Consider the following 21,608-nt stretch of genomic DNA (forward strand, 5'->3'; position numbering starts at 1 on the left):
TGTCTTAGTTGGAATTTTTGGAACCGTTGTTGATATTCATACTGAACAAACTGTTTACACTATCACTACACTAACACTAACAATTACACTGTCTGAATACGGAATTTTCCCACAAATAAACCTTCTTCCGTGAAAATTAATTCCAGCGGAAAAACCTCCTTGGCGGGAATCTTAACATTTATTCCTCGACTACTAAACTGTAAGTGGGCTGTAAGGAATTGGTTCTTCGTCCTTATTTAAGCTTTTCTTGCATTTAGTTATTTCAATGCTTTCAAATGCATTCCACAATTTTATATTGGATACATTTTTAACAATCAGCAACGATCTGTCCATATTTTAAATGAGCTATGTACTATGTACTCACCGATAAAAAGAGTATTGCCGATCACGCTGCCATTCTTAATCATAACGTAAATATCAATAGTGTAAAATTGTTGGAAAATTTATCTAATAATAAATTGTTGTATATATTTGAAAACAATGAAATAACTGAAAACAAGAAAAGTTTAAATAAGGACAAAGGACCAATTATTTACAGCCCACTCTATCGTTTAGTAGTCAAGCAATAAATGTTAAGATTCCTGCCAAGAAGAGGTTTTACCGCTGGAATTAATTTTCGCGAGAAAAGGTTTATTGGTGGAAAAATTCAGTATAAAACAGGTGAATCAAGTTATTAGGTTTTAGTTTAACATCAGTCTTTGGCGATAACTTGGTTATCGAAACGCGCAGCAGACAGAGTAATTGTGAGTATTGGCGTAGTGGTAGTAATGAATATATATATATATATATATATATATATATATATATATATATATACATATATATATATATATATATATATATATATATATATATATATATATATAAATCGTTTCCGTAATGCTCAATCCCCTCATCATCCGGCCCAACTTAACTCGGTCATTAATACTATTGTATCACGTTCCTTCTCGTTGATTAAATTTTACTTACAATAATTTATTAAGATTTCCGGTGATTTTTTATATTAGTAAAGCTTTTAAAAATTTTAGAATTCAATATTCAAATTGACGTTGATAGAAATATTGATTAATTGAAATATTGATTCTGGTTACTATAGGAACTTTCATCAATTTTTGATTGGTTAAATTATGAATGACGTTGAATGTTTATAGGTTAGATAAGGATACGCTTTAGTGAATGATGTTTGATATTGATTGGTGAATTTATGGATAACATTAAATTTCAACAGGTTAGGTTGTTATGAATGTAGTTGAATATTCATTGGCTAGAATATAAACGACAATAAATTTTATAGGTTATGATTGGAAATTGATCATTTTTGTTTATGTACTTATATATTCTTATTTATAAGAAAAATGGCCTGTTAATAATAATTTCATGTTTTCAACATTTAAAAGTTAGTGAAAGAGAAAAAAAATTCCTGCAATAATTTACAAATCAATATCTTACCTGCAAAAGTAATGATATTAATGATTGATATACACAACATTTATTATCACAATTGTTCGAATATACAATTATAGAACCTCCCTTGAAAACATTTATAGCGCTTAGATTGTCTAATTAAGAAGCCAAATGTAGAAGAAGCGTAATTAGTCTTCAATTAATATATAAAGTAAACCAACCTTTTGTCTAATTCAATCTTATATGTTGACAGTAAGGAGTATTTTGAGTATTTTTCTAATTTTTTTATTTCGTCTTCCCTTTTTTACATGAGCTTATTACCAATAATTCAATTTACTTAAAATATAAGATTTCACATTAGACTGCTGATATGTGAATTAAACTGAATACGCAATGAGGTTGCATAATCTTTTACGGGTATCTAATGATCGAAATTGACCAATAATTCAGCAGATAAAATTGTAAAACTCTAAAACAATGGGCCGATTACGGTTCAATTATGCTATAATAAATCTAGTAGTATGTAACGTGAACACGACAATAAATTTGACGCTGCTAAAATTACAACGCACACAATATGTCTTTTTGAAAAGCTCTTTCTCCATGAATTTAGTTGATCCAAAACGTAAACCATTTTGTTTTAAACCGAATACTGAGAGTATGTGAATTATTCTATTTTTTGAGGTATTCAGTTTTTTATTAGGATTGGAAGAACGTATAGATTTAAATAAATGATTTACATGGGGATTATCAATGCAAAGTTTTGGAAATTCCTCGAGTACAGCAGAGGTAGTGATGCAAACATTATCTTTAATGGAAAGATTTAAACAACTGTTTTGATTCTACACTTTTTTTATAACTCATGGAATCACGCTTGATTATCGAGGTTGTACGTATATTCTATACAGGGGCTGAACATTAAATTGTAAAGAGGCTGAAAAATAAGAAAGCATTTGGTATACACATATCAAACGGAGATGTTTCAATTACATGTAAGTTTTTAATGCAGAAGTTTTGTATTGTTGTAAAGTAGGAAGTTTATATAATATTTTCATAACCGTAAAACTCTGGAAATAACAGTTAGAGAGGTTCCCTTGTAGAAGCTCCATAAATATGCGAAGCAAATCTCTCTGGATTTTTTTCATTAATCAATGCCAGGTGATTCTTGACGTTAGATTCAAATTTTTTCTAATTATAAATCGATATTTAGCAATGTCTCCCTGTTTATGATTTCTAATTCAAATCTTATTTCCATTATTCTATTCCACAATATCAATGTGTTTCACATAAAATCATCCACACACTATTTATCTGCAATATTTGGAGAGGAATATTTTCTAGTTCGATTTGATATTCTTTATAGAAAACATTAAAATTCGCATTAAAATATAACTGAGAGATATGTAATAAAGATTTTGATAAAAATGGTATATGGAAATTAGTATGCGATATATATACGTTGATTTTACTTGTGTAGAAAACTGGGCAATAGCAAGTAAATGGAATGGAAGAAGGAAATTTTATATCCGTTGACATTCACTGAGTAAGTTTAATATAAAATGGATGTATCAGGTAGAAACATAATTAAGATTATGTTGATTGCAACTGTTTCATCCAGTTATACTCCTGATATACAATTTGTTGAATAAGCTTAGTCACGTTAAACGTGATATCAAATTAGCACAACGTTAGTTACATTTAGAAGAATCTAGATTATTTTAAAAAATAGAACGCAAGTTACATGCGAAGAATTTCTGAAGGACATTTTTAAAACAATACCATTGTATCAAATATCATAAACATGTATCAGCATTTATTCTATTTTTGTATCAAATAACGTAAACATGTATCAGCACTATTTTACTATAAATAAGATGTTTGTAAACAATTCGATGATATTTGATGTTTATAATTAGTTCGATCTTGAGATTAATTGTATTCATATAAATATTCAAAAATAAAGTTTTTTAAAAATAAATTTCGAAACCCGAAATTTATAATTGGCGCAGTCATTCGGATTAGTGCGGTCGCGAGTTTACGCAAACTGCGATAAAGTTCCGGCTAAGTACTCCAGTACCTCAGCACTACGTATTCAACGAGGGACAGGACTTCAGATAGCTGTAAGTGCCAAGTCTCCTTATTATTTTGATTCCTTATTATCCATTCTTATCAGAAATTTGAATAGGGAAGAGATAATTTAATAATTTTAAATATATTATTTTATGAACGATTTTGATAAATTATTAAATACATTCAGTGAATTAAACTTAAAAGATAATTCAGACAATATAAAAATGGCAACGTTAAATCCAAAAACCCTAAATTGGGATTTATTTAAATCAAAGTTAGAAAATATTAAACCTTATGATGGAAATAAAAATACATTAAATAAATTTATAAATCGATGTGAAAACCTAATAGAGACGTATTCAGTTTATAATGATCAAGATATTAATAATCACGTATTAGAATGCATACAAGAAAAATTAATAGATAAAGCCGAGTTAATGGTGGGAAATAGAATTGAGTTGAATACATGGTTTAAATTAAAAGAAGCGTTGATTCAGTGTTTTGCAGATAGGCACGATTTAGATTGTATTTTACAAGAATTAACGAGAACACGACCATTTAAAAATGAAAATTTAATAGCTTTTGGTAACAGATTGCAATTATTAAAAAGTCATACTATGCAAATTATCAGTAATAATTTAAACTTAGGAGATATTGATAAAAGATGTCAAATTAATCACTGTGAGAAAACAGCTTTGAACACCTTTATTGCGGGATGTTCAGGCGTTATACGTAACAATATGTACTTAAAAAAGCTCTCTAGAAGACGCTATGGCTTATGTAGACGAGTTTGAAAATTTCGAAAAACTTTATGGTCAATTTTACGAACCTAAAGTTAAATATAATAATAATAATAATAATAATAATAACAATGTTTAAATGAATCCATCAAGAAATAATAGAAATAATCAACATAATAATTATAATTCTTTCTACCGACAACCTAATAATAACAATTATAATAGATATAATAATTATGATAGATATAATAATAATGAATAATAATGAAGACGCACGGGTAGATGAAAAAGAAAAGTATTATGAAACGCTAAATGAGCTAATATCTCAGACAGGTAACGATCGAGAAATCATAATACTGGGAGACCTAAATGCTAGAACTGGCAAAGAAACGAAGCATGAGATAATAGGGCCCTACGGTGAAAATACCAGGAATGATAATGGCTCCAGGTTGATAGATGTCTGTCAACATAACTTACTAAGAATAATGAATGGGTATTTTAAATATAAGGAAATACACACATATACATGGACGCAAATAACTAGAAATCTAAGATCAATAATCGACTATCTTATAATGAAACAAAAAACGAAGATAAAAGTGCACAATGTCAGAGTATATCGATCCGCAGAATGTGGAAGTGACCATCATCTGATAAAAGCTAAGTTAATAATGCCAATAATCAAAAACAACAAACAAAAGAATCAACTGCAAAACAGTAAAGATTTAACAGATATAGATATACCAAACTATAATATAGAAAGCCTTATGAACGAGAGCACAAAATTATTATACCAACAAAGACTGGACCAAAACCTCCCACAGGAGTACGAACAAGAACCAACAGACAATCTTACCAAAGTAGTAATTGACAGCATACACAAAGCAGCCAAAGAAGCCTTAGGATATAAAGAAATGAAAAAGAGAACACGAAATTATTGGTGGACTGAACAACTGCAAAATTTAAAAGAACAAAAACAACGATTGTATCATACCTGGCTAAGCACTAAAAAAGCAGAACATAAGGAACAATATAGTGAAGCTGTATCAAAATTTAAAACCGCTGCGATAGAGTCCAAAAACCTCAGCTGGGAAAATAAATGCAAGGAATTGGATACCTATTTAGGAGGACGCCAATCCAGGGAATCGTGGAGATTTATAGATAATGTTAGATCTGGCAGAAAAGAAAATATCCCAATAGGCACCATATCACCAAATAAATGGCAAGACTATTACCGCTCATTACTCAGAGAACAGAGATCTGAATATAGTAACATGCCGGCTGAAGACATACGGATTACAGGTGAACCAATAAAAATCAACGTAGAAAAAACAAAGAAAGCTATAACACTACTTAAAAATGGGCGCGCTCCTGGTCCAGAGGGAATACCTGCAGAATTAATAAAAGCAGGAACAAATAGGCTGTTTAATATCCTAACAGAAATTATCAATAGACATCTAAATGGAGAACCAATACCGCAAACGTGGAAAGAAGGATGGATCACGTCCACATACAAGAAAGGAAATAAGGAAGACTGCAATAATTATAGGGGCATTACAGTGATTAGTACGCTCAGTAGGTTATACGGAAAAATAATAAAGGAGATCATTTGTGAAGAATATCACCCATACGAATCCGAGGAACAAAACGGCTTCAGAGCAGGTCGATCGACGATAGATAGTATTTTCTGTCTATCACAAATAATCGAAAAGAGAACCGTAAGATCACAAGAAGTGCACCTACTATTGGTAGACTTGAAGAAAGCGTATGACACAGTACCTGTCTCAAAATTATGGGAGGTTCTGGAAAGAACGAGCATAAATACCACTCTAATAAAGACTATAAAAGAACTATACAGAGACACAACAGCAAAAATAAAAATAGGTAACAAGGTGATAGACGGCTTCAAAACAACCAAAGGCTTGCGACAAGGGTGTTGTTTATCCCCAACTCTGTTCAACATATACATAGATGAAGCCCTAAGAATTTGGAAAAAAAAAATGTAAAGGAATGGGACTAACTATTGGGGAGAGCACCTTGTATACACTGCACTATGCCGATGACCAGGTAGTGGTAGCACAGGAAAAAGAAGATCTGGAGTACATGTCTAGAAAACTTATAGAAGAATACCAAAAGTGGGGTCTACAGGTTAACACGGAGAAGACACAATACATATGTATAGGATCTGAAGATTCACCTGGGAATTTAGATCTAGAGGGAAAAATAATTAAAAACTGTAAGGAATGCATATACCTAGGTGTAAAACTAACAACAACAGGACGAAACGAGGAAACAATTAGGGACAGAATAACCAAAGGAAGAAAAGTAATAAGAGCCCTGAACTCAGTGCTGTGGCAAAAGAATATTAGACCAGAAACAAAAAAGAGAATATACAACGCCATTTTACAACCAATAATTACATATAGCTCCGAGGTTTGGCAACTTACAGAAAAGCAAAAAAATAACTTAAATGCAGTGGAAATGGATTTCTGGAGGAGAGCAGCAAGAATATCTAGAACGGAACATATAAGAAACGAGGAAATAAGAAGACAATTGAAAGTAGAAAGAACTTTAGTAGAAGATATAGAAAAGAAACAGTTGATTTGGTACGGACACGTTAAGAGAATGGGAAGAGAACGACTACCAAGAATAATATTAGAATGGACGCCCAAAGAAAAAAGAAAGAGGGGAAGACCACCTAGAACATGGCTACAAGGAATCACTAGAGCAATGTCCGAAAGGAACCTAGCAGTCGACGACTGGCAAGATAGACAGGCCTGGAGATTAGGAACCCAAAGGCGTATAACGCTATAAAAGGGGATATATATATATATAATAATAACAACTATTATAATGAAAGATATAATAATAATAATAACAATAATTTCCCTAGTCAACCTATATACGTAAATCCAATACCGCAAAGAAGACAAAACTACCCAACGAATGCGCAAGTATTTGGTCCTAGGAAAAATGTTTTCCGCCCGAACCAAATACCTGTAAATCGTTTACCTAGACCTGAACCGATGTCAACGACATCGAGAAATTTTTCTGACGGACCAAGTAGACGTATAAATAATAATAATAATAATAATAATAATAATAATAATAATAATAATAATAATAATACAAATATTTCAAATCACGAAATGAACCGAATTTAACATCTGAAGAAATAATCGATTTTCAACATTTGTTTGAACGTGATGAAAATAATGATCAAACCGTAAATTTTCGGAAAAAGCCTCGGAAAAAGAATCAAACATAGAAGAAATAAATTTTACTCCTAATGATGCTTCAACATATTTTGAAAATTTCATAGAATCTAACGAATCAAAACCCAGTGAACAAGTAATTGAAATAAATTTCACATCTAATAATTCATCACCAGAAATTAAAAAATTAATAAAAATAAAAGAATCAGAATTAAATCATTGTAAAGAAATAAATGAACAAGTAGAACTAGATCTTAGTAAATTATTTGATAAAGTGGAATTAAACAATATAGGATTAGATAAAATAAAAATGAATGAAAAGAATAATGAAATTGAAGTAAAAGAAAATGTAATAGAATTAAACAGAGAAATAAATGAAATAAATAATGATATGACAAGGGACGAAAAAGATATAAATGATGTTATGAAAATAGATAATGATATATTAGAAAACCTGAATTAAATACAAATATATTGAATATACAAAATCAAAGTAATATCATTGATAAAAGAGAAATAAATAATGAATATGACGAAGTTGAGATTAGTTATGGAACAATTAACAAAGAATTTGATAAAAATAATAATGGAATAAGTTCAAAATATTTCAATAGAAAATTAGATGCTAAACTAAATGAAAGTTTAATTGAGGAACTATTTTGGAAAAATAGATATTATCATTCGTTGAAATGGTACGCAATTCAAGAAATTATAAAATGGATTTTTATACAAAGACTTTTCTTTCTTTTTTATTATTATGTTATAAGAATAGATAAGATTTAGAATTAATGGATAAAAAATAAGTAAAACATAAAAATTAAATATTAGTAAACTTTTAGAAACTATAATAATAAAAAGTTATTATTAAATAGAATATATATAAGAAATTTAATAATATAATCCATAACTTTGTTTATTCAACTAATGGGAAAAGAAAATAATATAAAAATTCAAATTATAATCAGTATAACACAAATGAAACGTTTAAGACAATTTGTATAATTTTAATGAACCTCTTAAAGTTTATTCTGTAGAAACAAGCCAATATGAAATTCACAACTTTAACTATTCAAAAGAAGATAAAAAACTAATTAACGAAAATTATAATTGGTACGAAACTTATGATCAACAAAAAAATAAAATAGATATCAGTAAACTAATTCGAACTAGTCATATGAACGAGGAAGAAAGTAACATAATTCAATTTGTCAAAGAATATATCGACCCAAAATTACTTTATGCATTATATTTTAGAGAACCGCTAAAACCAGAACAATTTATAGCCACTGTACAAAAATATTTCAAAAACGCATCATTCAAATTTGTTCATTGTATAAATGTAGTAAAAGATATTTTAACTGAGGAAGAACAAAAAGAAAAATTAGAATATTATCATATATATAAGAAAGGACATAGAGGGATCAACGAATTAAAATAATCATTAACCGAAAAATATTACTGGCCCAAAATGATACAAGACATAGAAAATTTCGTTAATAATTGTGAAACATGTCAAAAAAATAAAAATGATAGAAATCCACCGATAATAAAATTCAATTTAACTCCAACAGCTAGTAGACCATTTGAGCACATTCACATTGATACCTTTAAAATAGCAAACCAATCATATTTAACCATAATAGATGCTTTTTCTAGATACAGTCAAGCTTATTCAATGTCAAGTGTGAATGGAACTTCAGTTGTTGATAACATATTAAATTACGTTACTCATCATGGTTTACTTTATAAAATAACAGCTGACTGTGGTTCAGAGTTTAAAAATAATGACCTACAAGATTTTTGCAAATTACACAAACTTGAGTTACATTATACCACGTCTAAAAATAGCAATTCTAATTCACCTGTGGAACGTTTTCATTCCAGTTTAATCGAACATTTAGATGTATAAAATAAAATAATAAAGATTTGACTCCCGATCAGTTGATAAAACATTCAATATTAGCATATAACAATTCAATTCATTCGGTAACACAATTTACACCATTTGAAATTATTAAAGGCCATATAAATAACCCTGATCCATTCGATTTAGACGATCACTTAATAATATCTAACTACATACAAAATCACAAGTAAACCTCCAAATTATTATATGAAAAAATTAAAGATAGAAATGCTAACATTAAAGAAAAAATAATCAATAAGAGAAACGAAAACAGAAATGATCCCCTATCCTACGAAAATCAAAACATATCCTACATAAAAACAAAATTTCGAGACAAGAAACTACCTAAATTCAAAAAAGCCGAAGTTATAAAAGATTCTGTCATATTATTAGAAACAAATAAAGGAACATATCATAAAAATATAATTAGAAAACCAAAAAACTGAAACAAATAATTCACGGAGTTAATTTACAAATATCACTACATAAAAAATTAATTGATCATTATAACAAATCGATTACGACTCTATGGGATAATCAACGGAAACTTTTTGATAATATAGAGAAATTTCACATTTCAATTGAAAACAAAATAATAACTTTAAATAATTTTATAACATTTCAAAGTACAATTTCACAAATTAATCTGGATTGTCAGAGTTTAATTACATTGATCGATAATATTGAAAATGCAATAACTTTTTCTAAATTAAATACAATTCACAATTCAGTTATATCAAGCCAAGAAATTTTAGAAATGATAAAATATTTAAGCACCATTTACAATGAAGAACAAATACCAAAATTTAATAATATTTTGACATATTATCTCTTTCTTGGTTCACAAGTAACCTTTTCCAAATCCAAAATAATATTTGCTACCCATGTTCCTATCCTAAAACCTAAAACCTATGAATTTTTTCATTTATACCCCGTAATTCAAAACCATACAATATTTATCCCTCCACAACCTTACTTGGCCAGAAGTCAAAATGAAGTTACTTTCATCAAAGAAGAATGCCCCGAGTTAGAAGAAAAACACTATTGTAAAGAGACTCTCAAATTACAAGATAACTGTACTGTTGAACTTTTAAATGGACATTCCGGTAAAAATTGTGTAATTAGTGAAATTAATCTTCAAGAAACAATATTGGAACAAGTAACAAGTGATGAACTTTTAGTGATTCCGAATTTTGAAACTGATGTAATTTCTAAATGTGTATCAGACCGCTATTTTAAAATAATGTATCCATCGCTTATAAAAATTCCAAAAAATTGTAGTATTCAAGTAGGAAGTGAAATTTTCTCAACTAATGTACAAATTAAAAAAGGGAAATCAATGATATTACCGAAATTAAACTTTAAATTTTTGAATAATCAAATTTATAAATCTCCTAATTTAACTAATATAGATTTTAATAAATTGTATGAAATTAATAACATTGCTAAGAATATAAAACCAATTCATGAAATTTATAATCCGCAAAACCATGTATCGATAGGACTATTTACTGTAATAATAATAATTTGTATAATTTTAATAATATTTTGGATAATTCGTAAATATAAATATAAGTTTATAAGAAAATAGAAAATAGAAGAAATGAAGAAAGAGGACATCGAATTAGAAGAGGAAAGAAAACACAGGATGAAAAATACCTCCGTCATTTTTCATTCTTAGGGATGGAGGAGTTACATGCGAAGAATTTCTGAAGGACATTCTTAAAACAATACCATTGTATCAAATATCATAAACATGTATCAGCATTTATTCTATTTTTGTATCAAATAACGTAAACATGTATGAGCACTATTTTACTATAAATAAGATGTTTGTAAACAATTCGATGATATTTGATGTTTATAATTAGTTCGATCTTGAGATTAATTGTATTCATATAAATATTCAAAAATAAAGTTTTTTAAAAATAAATTTCGAAACCCGAAATTTATAATTCGCAAAAGATTATATTTCATGAACATTTGTCAGCGTTTGTTTTCATATAAATAGGATTGTTGAAAACACCTTCAATAATGAATTTTAGTTAATATAGATATATAGTACGTATGTAAAATAATTGAACTGGTTTTCAATTTAACCAACAATTCTATTTTTTTTATAGAAACTCACAAATATGTCATGAAATAATATTATTGTTAGATGTGGCTCACTTTCGACATCCATAAGCTTATATAAAACCAACTTTAAAATTGATCTACTTTGAATCCGAATTCAAAAGATATATTAAAATTAAAATCTTCTTACGTATACATCCACGGTAGCCTGCAGATATCTTCGGTAGTCCCCAAAATCCTGGTTCGCATCTATCACATTTTCCACCTCCAACTCCAGGACGACATCTGCATTGCTGAGTTTCTACGTCGCAAGTATCTGAATACGATCCTAGTTTGTTGCAGTCACAAATAGATGGGCAACCTCCAAAATTCGGTCCTTGTGCAGTAGTTTTTCCATCTGGACAGCAACCAAACCAACTTTCCCCACAACCATTTTTCTCCACTACAGCTTCACCTATTAATACATTTTTAAATTGAATCTTCGAGGATCGATCCTGGCAAACTTTTGGAATAATTAAAATGGTTTAGTCATAGAAACACTAGATTATTTCTAAACGGGAATTTCTGAAACCATGGCATACTGGACACACTAAAGATAAACTCAGTTTACCTTTAGGCTCTGAAAACGATAATTGAGTTATCGAAACGCGCATCACACACTGTAATTGTTAGTGTTGATGTATTAGTAGTGTAAACAATGTGACCCACACACTAGAATATTCTCATCAAATTGTGGAATTAACTTTGCATTAAATATATAAAATTCTCATTATAACTAAACACAGCTACTTAACCTTATAGAGGATAAAGGCACCCAAAGTATTAAAAAATAAATTGAAACTTCATTTGCATTAACTTGAATAACTCACTTTTTCGGCAGCACTTAGCAAATTTGGCTGTTTGATGGCAGTAGCTTCCTGCAGGACAGTCTTGTCTAAATGGACCATTACCGCAGTCTAATTCTCTTTCTGTAATAGAGTCCGTTAGTGGTTTTTCTCCCTTGCATGGTTTTACTTCCATTCCTAGATAAAAATTAAATCAATAATCTTTAGATATTTAAAAATTGTGAACGTCCAATATATTAACATAGAACAGAAACAGGGAAAATTCATTCAAGAATATATGTACAGTATATACAAAAAAATTGGGTTAAGTAACTTAGAATTATGAATGTAAGAGATGAAAGAAATATGTAATTGTTGAAGCTATACATAATTTAAATAGAAGTACAAAATCAGAAGATTATGTGATGAGAATATATATAAAACTGTAAAATCGTTTGAGTCTTCATTTATTCATGTATATTTATATGAAAATGATAAAAAAGTCGAGAAAATGTGGATTATTAATTTTTATATTTTTCTTCTTGCTTCATCATATTCCATTTTGAAAACATACGTTCACCAATTAGCATGCCTAACAACAAAACTACAAAAATTCAGATTATTATGTACCTATAAAAGCTAAATATTTACTAATACTAATAATACCATTTTAGCGATAATTTGGGTAGGAAACAATAATAAAATAATTGGTGTACTTATCAAAAAAAATTATATTGCTAGTAGTTAAACTCGACGATACTGATAACAAATTAATTGCGAATATTGATTTATAAAGGGTAGAAAGTCGAGAACAGAATAGGATCTGCAGCACAAATTTTGAGTATAGAATTGTATGGGAGCAAGTACAACGGAATAAGGTATAAAATTACTTTCACATTGGGATTCGTTGAATTGCGGAAAATGGAGTAGATGTCACGATCGTGTGAATAAACGGAAAAAATCGTCCTATGATATTTTATAACCCACAAGAGCAATGATTCATTTGGCTGAAGAACATGATGAATAAAATTCAAAAATAACTTTGTTGTTTTGGCAACGAATTTTTAAAATTATCTTTGTTTTTTTTTCTTAACATTCATATAGGAATATGATAATTACAACTTTTACTAATTGTATGTATCTACATTGGTCTCATTTATCAAATTAATCTATTCTATTCTAAGCAAATTAAGGTAACTAATTTAGGACTGATAGGTTGTGTAGGTCTTAAATTATTTACATACTGAAAGTAGCATTGCAAGTTTACAATACAACCTTCAAGTTTATCACCCTGCGAAGAATATTGAATAAAACAAACAACATATTTTTTATTAAATATGAGTGATACCAGAAGCCAATAAAGAATGGATTGAATGTAATAGAAAAAATGATATTTATTCATTTTATTATCAAACCAATATTCTGGATAGTTAATTGAAGAAATATGCAGAAATGACAATATCCCCTCAATTTTCCTTAACTATAGAAATATTTTTCATTCTGCAAGAAGGATATTTGGCCCCAAAGATGAAAACACAAGTAATATTTCTGATTAAAAGTACGCGATAGCGAGTAAAATAGCAAGTGTTCTCGAAAGACCGTTAACAATTTCATTTTTGTTTGGTTTAATTTAAATGTTTTTCAATAAATCTTATTAGTTGTGTCAACTTAGCTGAATTGAAATTTCAATTAAATTTACGTTATACTCCAAAGTCTACTGGAATATTTTGGGCCTGTATTCACTGTAATGAAAAATGATATTTGAATATCATTGTGAATTTTTTAAAACCAGTTTATGATTTATGCAACTATCATGAATGTAACAATTCTTATTATTTGGTACTTAAACAAACAATATTGGAGAGGTGCTACTACCCTCTATAAATAACATTAGAGTATCAAAAGGGAATCCTTATTTAAACGAGCTAACGTTGACCATATGGCATCAATATCATAGCAAAAAATAAAATATGTTTACACGAATTCGCTTAATTTCTGAATTAAGAGGTACATGAAATAGTTATATTTGTTATTGAGGAATTTAAGAAGTTGGAAAGTTAAACCCATGAGACCATAAAAAATGAAATTATGAAAGGAACAAGGATAAGATGGGAATAAAGGAATAGTACAATACGTGATTTACATACCAAACAACAAAGAAGAAGATTAAAGGAGGGAAAATGGATTCGATACTTTTAGCAAGAAAAGAAATATCAAGTTCTAATACAGGGTGTTTCTATATTCGACCGACAACCTACCACAGAGAGATCTCAATAAATGATTCATTTTGATATAGGAATACGTACCCTTACGGGGCCTAGTTGCTGAGATATAGGGTGTTCAAAATGCAATATGCTTCTTAATACAGTAAAATTTTGACATAAACAAACTTTGGAAAAATAGTGGTCACTTTTATCCCCCTATTTTTTACGCTACTGTTTAAAATTGCCTGATTATTTTTAGTTAAAAAAACTAATAACCTTTTATGGAGTTAAAATGAACGGTGTTGTAGAAATTTGCCTCTAAGCAAAAGTCTGCAAGCACGTGAGTAATTGCAAATTAATTAATTATTCATATAATTTCGAATAATGATGAAGCGTAAGTAGTTCAAAACAAATAAAAATTATTCATAATTTCAATTTCACGTTTTTCAATGATAAAACGGTGTAATAATTGTATTGAAGTAAGCGGCCAACAGTTTTAACAACTACAGTAACTTTGTAAATTTTGTTATTGCTGTTATACAGTGTTATTTAAATTTAATTTGTGCTATTATTATTTTTATTTTCATTGCCAATTTTGTTATTATTGTGACAATTAAACCTGACTGCGCGCCACTGGTTACATTTTTCCAAAGTGTGTTTATGTCAAAATATTACTTCATTAAGTAGCATATTGGTCATCAAATTTGAAAAAAAAAATTAAAGGAGTTCTTGGTTTGTGACAAATTTTTGATTTTGATTCAAAATTTTGAACACCCTATATCTCAGCAACTAGGCACCATAAGGGTTCGTATTCCTATATGAAAATGAATCATTTATTGGGATCTTCCTGTGGTAGACCGTTGTCGGTGTAATACAGAAACCCTTGTATATGAATACTAATTTTCCTATCAAAATCACACTTTTAAGTTTGCTCACAAATAATAGGAAAGAGGCTAACAGAAAAAATATGAAATACATGAAGAATAGAAACACCAATCGTAGTTTACACATGATACAAGTTATAAAAAGGAAGAAAGAACCTACTTTGGGATATTTTACAAGAAAGTGAGGTAACAAAGAGAGCAGGTCAGTTTATAATACCGACCAAAAAAGGCATTAATCAGGAATAGGATGGGAGGTCACATTAACAGATTTAATGTATATACGATTATTAAATAATATAATCAAGTCTGTACTTTATTAAATATCAACAAAATACAGAACAATTGGGTTTTAATCAGTTTTGATTAATAAATATTTATTAATAGTATATACGATCTAGAACTTCTTTATGAGCCAATTGAGTTTGTAAGTTTATCAGAAATAACATCATTGTTATTGGTCAATAACTTACGGTATCTACCAAAGCAAATATTTATACAATAGGATTGTTTTGTATCCAATTATTTCGTGTTAAGTTATGGATAATTGATAGTAATCGCATCGAAGACTTCGAAAATTAAAATATTTCTAAGGTAGGATGTTCATATATAGTTAAAATTAGTGATTCTAATACTATTTACATCTTTCTAAAATGTACAGATTAGTAAGAAATGTCATTTTGTTTTTTTAGAACACATTTCTCAAACTTTATGATTTTTTTTCCTAATTCCTAATCAAGATGTAAAAGGAAATTTTTCATTTCTGGAAATATATAATATTAATGGCACGGCGAAGAAGTGCGATTTTCTAATTTAAAAATTTGTATTCCTCTTCAACACCTCCTATATATTTTGTACTTGTTCCCAATACAAACTATTTTTATTGTACATTAGTATCATATTCATTGTCCGTCCAATTTTCTTGATTCCAGTGATAATTTCTATTTCCAGTGATAATTTCTATTTCCAGTGATAATCTCATCCCAATAATGTGTTTGTTTGTTACTATCTTTTTCCTTTCATATTCATAGAGTCTTTATCGTTTCCTATTTCAGATTCCAGCTATACTTGTTTTATTATTTAAACTTTCTTTAAAAATTTCATTTCTACAATATGATTAATTGAGCAAAATGTAGATTTTTCTCACAAGACCAATTCCACTTAATTACAGCAGTTTCATTTTCTATAAACGCGTTTTGTGCGTCAAAATACATTAGTCTACCGTCGGTTTCTGTAGGTGATAACAGGGTTATCGAAATCATTAGTTTTGGAGCATTAATACTTTGATGTAAGTAAATAAAATTGAAGGGAAAAACGTAACGATTGATACACGTTTGGAGGAGATTAATTATATTATTCTATTTTGTGGAGTACTGATTCACAAGATAGTAAAAGATAAAGAAAGTAAGTATAAAAACAGGGTTATAATTAAAAAAGATAATTACAGAAGAAGCGCGAGGTTTATCCAAAATTTCAAGATTAGTTATATAAAGCCGTAAATTAAACCACTATATAAACTCTATCACATTTCATTACATAAATACTTCTATTCAGATTCATGAATATCGTAATAATTGAATTTGTATCAATATATCAACATAAAAGATTTCGTTAGTAGATATAGTAGTATTAAAATTTTTCTAAATCTCTTATTTGGTCTGCGTCGTATTTTTTATATATTAAACTGTTGACAATGCACTATTCGATATTGGTAACTAGAGGCCTTCACTAAAATGGTATTATTACGATGCAGAAATTAAAGTTATAACGTGTGTTAATAGTACCTATTCCATTTTCTAAAGCATTAGATGTATAGTGTGCCATAGTGTTAGTGCTAAACTTTCTACATCCAAACATAATCCAAACCTTGACAGAGATCTAAAGGTCTAAGCCTCAAATCCTCTTGTCTTTGGCACGCTTCCATCTTCATATCGCAGAGAGATGGATAAACTCTAAGATCAGATGCGCAAACTGGACTCGTAAATACATTTATGCAGTTAAATTGGCAGGTGCAACGTGGAAAGTTATCGGGACCTAATTCGCAAGTTGCTTCGAAGTCACATAATATATCCTTGCAAGCTTCCTTTGCCGTGTTAGTGCTATCTACGATTGAGTTGTCTGGAAGTTGAGATACTGCCGTATCAAATTCATTACCTGTCATTTGGTTAATTTGTATCGTGATGTTAGGGAAGGTTGCTAGAAAGTTAGTGGGTTACCAATTATTGAAATGCACACTACAGTTATATAAAGATCCACTATATAAGTGACTTATATAATATACAAGTCGGCTTAACCTACTGAATAATCTCAACTTTTATAAATTATTGCACAAAATGTAAAGTGAATGATTAAAGTCAACAAATTGAAATGTGTCACACGCTTTAGAATGATATATGAGGGCTGATTTCTCTGCTCTGACCCAAAGCTATTTACAATAAAAATTTTTAGAACATATGATTTTTATTTTTGAATCACGATGCACATACACTGGTATGCTGAATTTTCAGCTCAAATTTGACATGCCTCACGCATGACGTCACACTGGAATAAGATTGTTTTCTTGGCTATAGAGATCAGGTTGGAGCTGAACGTATTTACTGGGTTTTTGTATGTTTGTGATATTTTTTTGTGTTTAGCGGCTATCATAGAGTTGACCTAACTGTTATTATTTTCTTTTAAAATATTGTACTTTATAGTATGAGATCATAATGCCGTCGCTACAAGCAAAAACACTTCGGTTTCTAAAATATGACGAAGCACTCAATAGGAACCTGTGATCGAGAGGATGAAATTATTTAAAATATGGTAAATGAATGTCGTGAATCACAAAATAATACAGAAACAATTCCATTTTTTTCAAATAATTATACTCCTTTTATGTTGTTGTTGATTCACTTGTAGAAATATTAACTAAAACGGTTTGAGTCTGGTTGGAAATATTTGGATATTTTATATTATATACCTCACCTTCCCCTTATTTAGGGGAAGGTGAGGTATAATGATCCCCCTAAGGAAAAAACTTAAATGTAGCTAAAGTTGAACGCAAAATCGCAAGATTTATATTTTTGGAGGTAATGAAATTTACTTAACTTTGTAACTGCATACTTGTTTTTTATTATGTATGTAATTTTTTGTATCAGATTTGTTTGTTAACGTTTAATGAAGGATCATTTCATACATACCTATATATAGAATGATCCCTGAGGAAGGGCAAAAATAGTTCCAAGGATTATTTTATATATAAGTTGATAAATATCAGCACTCGGATGTTTATCCAAATTCATTTGCAAAATGAACAACATACCTGATGAAGCAATACGTCTTCTAAATCTTATAAATAAAAAACACAAATAACACTATTCCTATCAATAGAAAAAACAAATCTTCATCTAGAAAGTGATAATTTTCTTATCTGGAACTTGGAAATGAACCTATATACTTAAATTTTTTTCACACAATCCAATTGATTACTAGAAAGGCAAATATCGCAAGTAAAATTGCCTTTATTGTCACTATCTATTCCCGCACTTGCCCCATCTCTCAATTTAAAATACACAACGAACCTAATCCACCCTTCGCCTTTATTGGCTTTGGAGTAGCTTTCAGCAGAGAAGAGGCATCCGGTATCACCCTTTCCGCCTTCTTTTCCTTTCCCGACTCCTTCTCCTTTCCCACCACATTTTCCTTTACCATTCTGTTCCTCTTCAAGGTATTTTTTGTAGGGTGTGCTGGTAACTACTAATAAATCTACTCTCATTCATCTTGCACTCGCTTTTTTTCCAACTATCTTTGATGTTGGTCGTACTTCCTGGGTGTAACAACAACAAAGGATGTGGATGAGAGACCAAGAGCCAAAGCTGGATGTTATCTTTCATAAGATTTAAACGCTGAGGTATTTTATGGAAAGGGCGATGCTTGCTTCGATGATTGTGGTGCTTGTGGAAATTTCTGAGTCATCATAGGAGTCGACTGCTGAGGGGATTCTTGAACATCCACTTGTAGATGCTGTAGTGTTTCAGTTTCTGGATTACTCGCTTAAGTAGAATTTATTTGCACGGTGTCTGCTAATGAGGGACTTGATATCCCGGCGATCGGAATTGGACGTTTTACCGTGCCATTTTAAACATCCCTTTCAAGCGTTTCAGTTGCAATGTAGTCCATATTAGTGAAAATATCAGGGTTGAACGGATTTATTTCTGTTTTTGAATCCATTCATACTATGGAACTGTTGCTTCTAGATAGGCCTCTGTAACACGGTTACCACACACCCAGGATTATTATTCATCCACTTCTCCAGCACTTGTTTATGATAAACATCAGACACATGACTCCAACGTCCAGGGGCTGGAGTTTGAGGGTACAATGAGGCGGCAGGCATGGAATAGTGATGTGATTATCCCTGCCTTTTAATACCACATTCAAATTTTTTGTGAGATAGGTGACCATTTAATTTCAAAAGAGTCGGATCTTCTGCTGTCGGTTTGGCATGACTTAAGAAGTGATCGAATAACACATCTAATTTCATCCAATTAGATGAATTGTATGCACATATAGTGCCTGGAGCTGCGCCATCTATCAATTCCATTTTTATCCGTACAAATGCTGTAAATTTTTTGTTTCTGCCAGTTTGTAAGTTGAAGTTGAAACATCTCCTGTGTGGTGAGCCCGTACATTCTAGACTCTGTGTCCTTACTGTAATCAATAAGTTCCTGTTCTTGTTCTTCTGTTTTGTTGCTACTTAACTTTTAAGCGGAGCCTACAGCTATTCAATTTTTACGTTTTGTTATTTTTCTAATGACACCACAGATCTTAAATTCTCTACGGTTTTTTAAGGAATACCATCTCTGACGGTATGTAATGCCTTTTGCATTTGTTCTTCCGGCCAATTTTGGCGATTAGCTTTGCGTATATGAATTTTTAGCATTGTGAAAACAACAAATACTAATGGGGTAAAATGATTCCAGTAGTCATTTTACATACACAGAAGGGATCATTTCGCTCCAAACATTAAATTCCAGCATATCGATCGAAACATTAACCTTCAAATACCACGTGCAGTGATAGAACATTGCTCAAATATTAGCTAACTGCTATTAATAACCGCAAAAAAGACAACACTCAAATAAACACAAATAATAATAAAATCACACCAGGCACTCGCACCGCCATGACTTGGAGAGGCAACTGGCAGGGGTGCGGGAGACATGTTTTATGTGCATTTGGATATATGGTAACAGTTGTCTCTGATTTACGGCGGGGAATCATTTGACCACTTTCCTCTATGTGTTATTTATTTTAGCACGTGTTTTTTCCATTTATTTCAAAGAGGATAGTTCCATATAATGTTAAGTGTCTAGTTTTAAAACATTGCTTATTTATCCTACATATGATTCACACAAATAAATAAACTATACCTATAACATATCAGAAATCATATTATTAAATTGAATGATCTCAAAATTTTGCTAATCATATATTAAATATTCTTTTATTTCACGGAAGAGGCAGGAAGTTATATTCCTTGTAAACCACACGCGACCTTAAGAACGTGAAATTAAATAGGTACCACATAAATAATACATATATAGATATGTATTTGCATCAAATATTACTTTTGGAATCAAAATAAAACTTTATAACAGGTATACAGCATACATTATACTTCACATTTTGATTCCAACGTGACGTCACATTGTGCGAGAGAAAGATGGCGCGTCCTGCGCATAAGCATAATTCTGTATGTGTTTCGTGTTTTGAATATAGTCTCTATTTAGATTAATATATTTTTCCTATCGATGTTTTAGCATTTCTAATGCGCCCCGAAATATTTTCTAGGTGTTCTAGTTCTAGTATTCTAGGTTTTAAAAGAAGCTGGTATTCTCTAAAGTCCATATCTGAAGATTATGGTGCATAATCTACCAAGCTTGTACAAGATATTGCAGCTGTTGTGATGGCGGAAATGTGACTGCTTGTGTTATCCTGATGCAAGAGAACACATAATTTTGGGACTAAATTAGCATAATAAGCACCCAAATTATGGTTTTCAGCATCCCAAAATACCGTTAGCATATCCCTCACACATTCACACATGTCAATCTTGCAATACGAGATTATGCACATTTTCATTTCGTAGCAACTCCTTATGTTTGTTCGTCTGTACAGGATAGTTTTCTCAATAAACCACTAAGATATTCGAATTACGAATTCGAGCTTCTACTGTAGGTACTCCCGAACATGTTCAGCGTGAGTCTATGTGTAATAGTTTATGATCAGTATTTTTCATTTATG

At 30.1% G+C, this 21,608-nt stretch overlaps 1 protein-coding gene across 1 annotated transcript in view; it reads right to left on the reverse strand.

Annotated features, from left to right (window-relative positions):
* Positions 1–21,608, reverse strand: part of LOC130451328 (agrin-like) — a 212,769-nt gene that overhangs the window by 23,110 nt on the left and 168,051 nt on the right. The window contains exons 10-12 of the mRNA XM_056790280.1: positions 17,187–17,516; positions 12,281–12,433; positions 11,602–11,865 (exon numbers count right to left, since the gene is read on the reverse strand). Coding sequence (XP_056646258.1) covers positions 11,602–11,865; positions 12,281–12,433; positions 17,187–17,516 — 747 coding nt within the window. The remainder of the gene's footprint in view (positions 1–11,601; positions 11,866–12,280; positions 12,434–17,186; positions 17,517–21,608) is intronic.

This window comes from Diorhabda sublineata, chromosome X, assembly GCF_026230105.1.
Source record: "Diorhabda sublineata isolate icDioSubl1.1 chromosome X, icDioSubl1.1, whole genome shotgun sequence".
Taxonomy (NCBI): Eukaryota; Metazoa; Arthropoda; class Insecta; order Coleoptera; family Chrysomelidae; genus Diorhabda; species Diorhabda sublineata.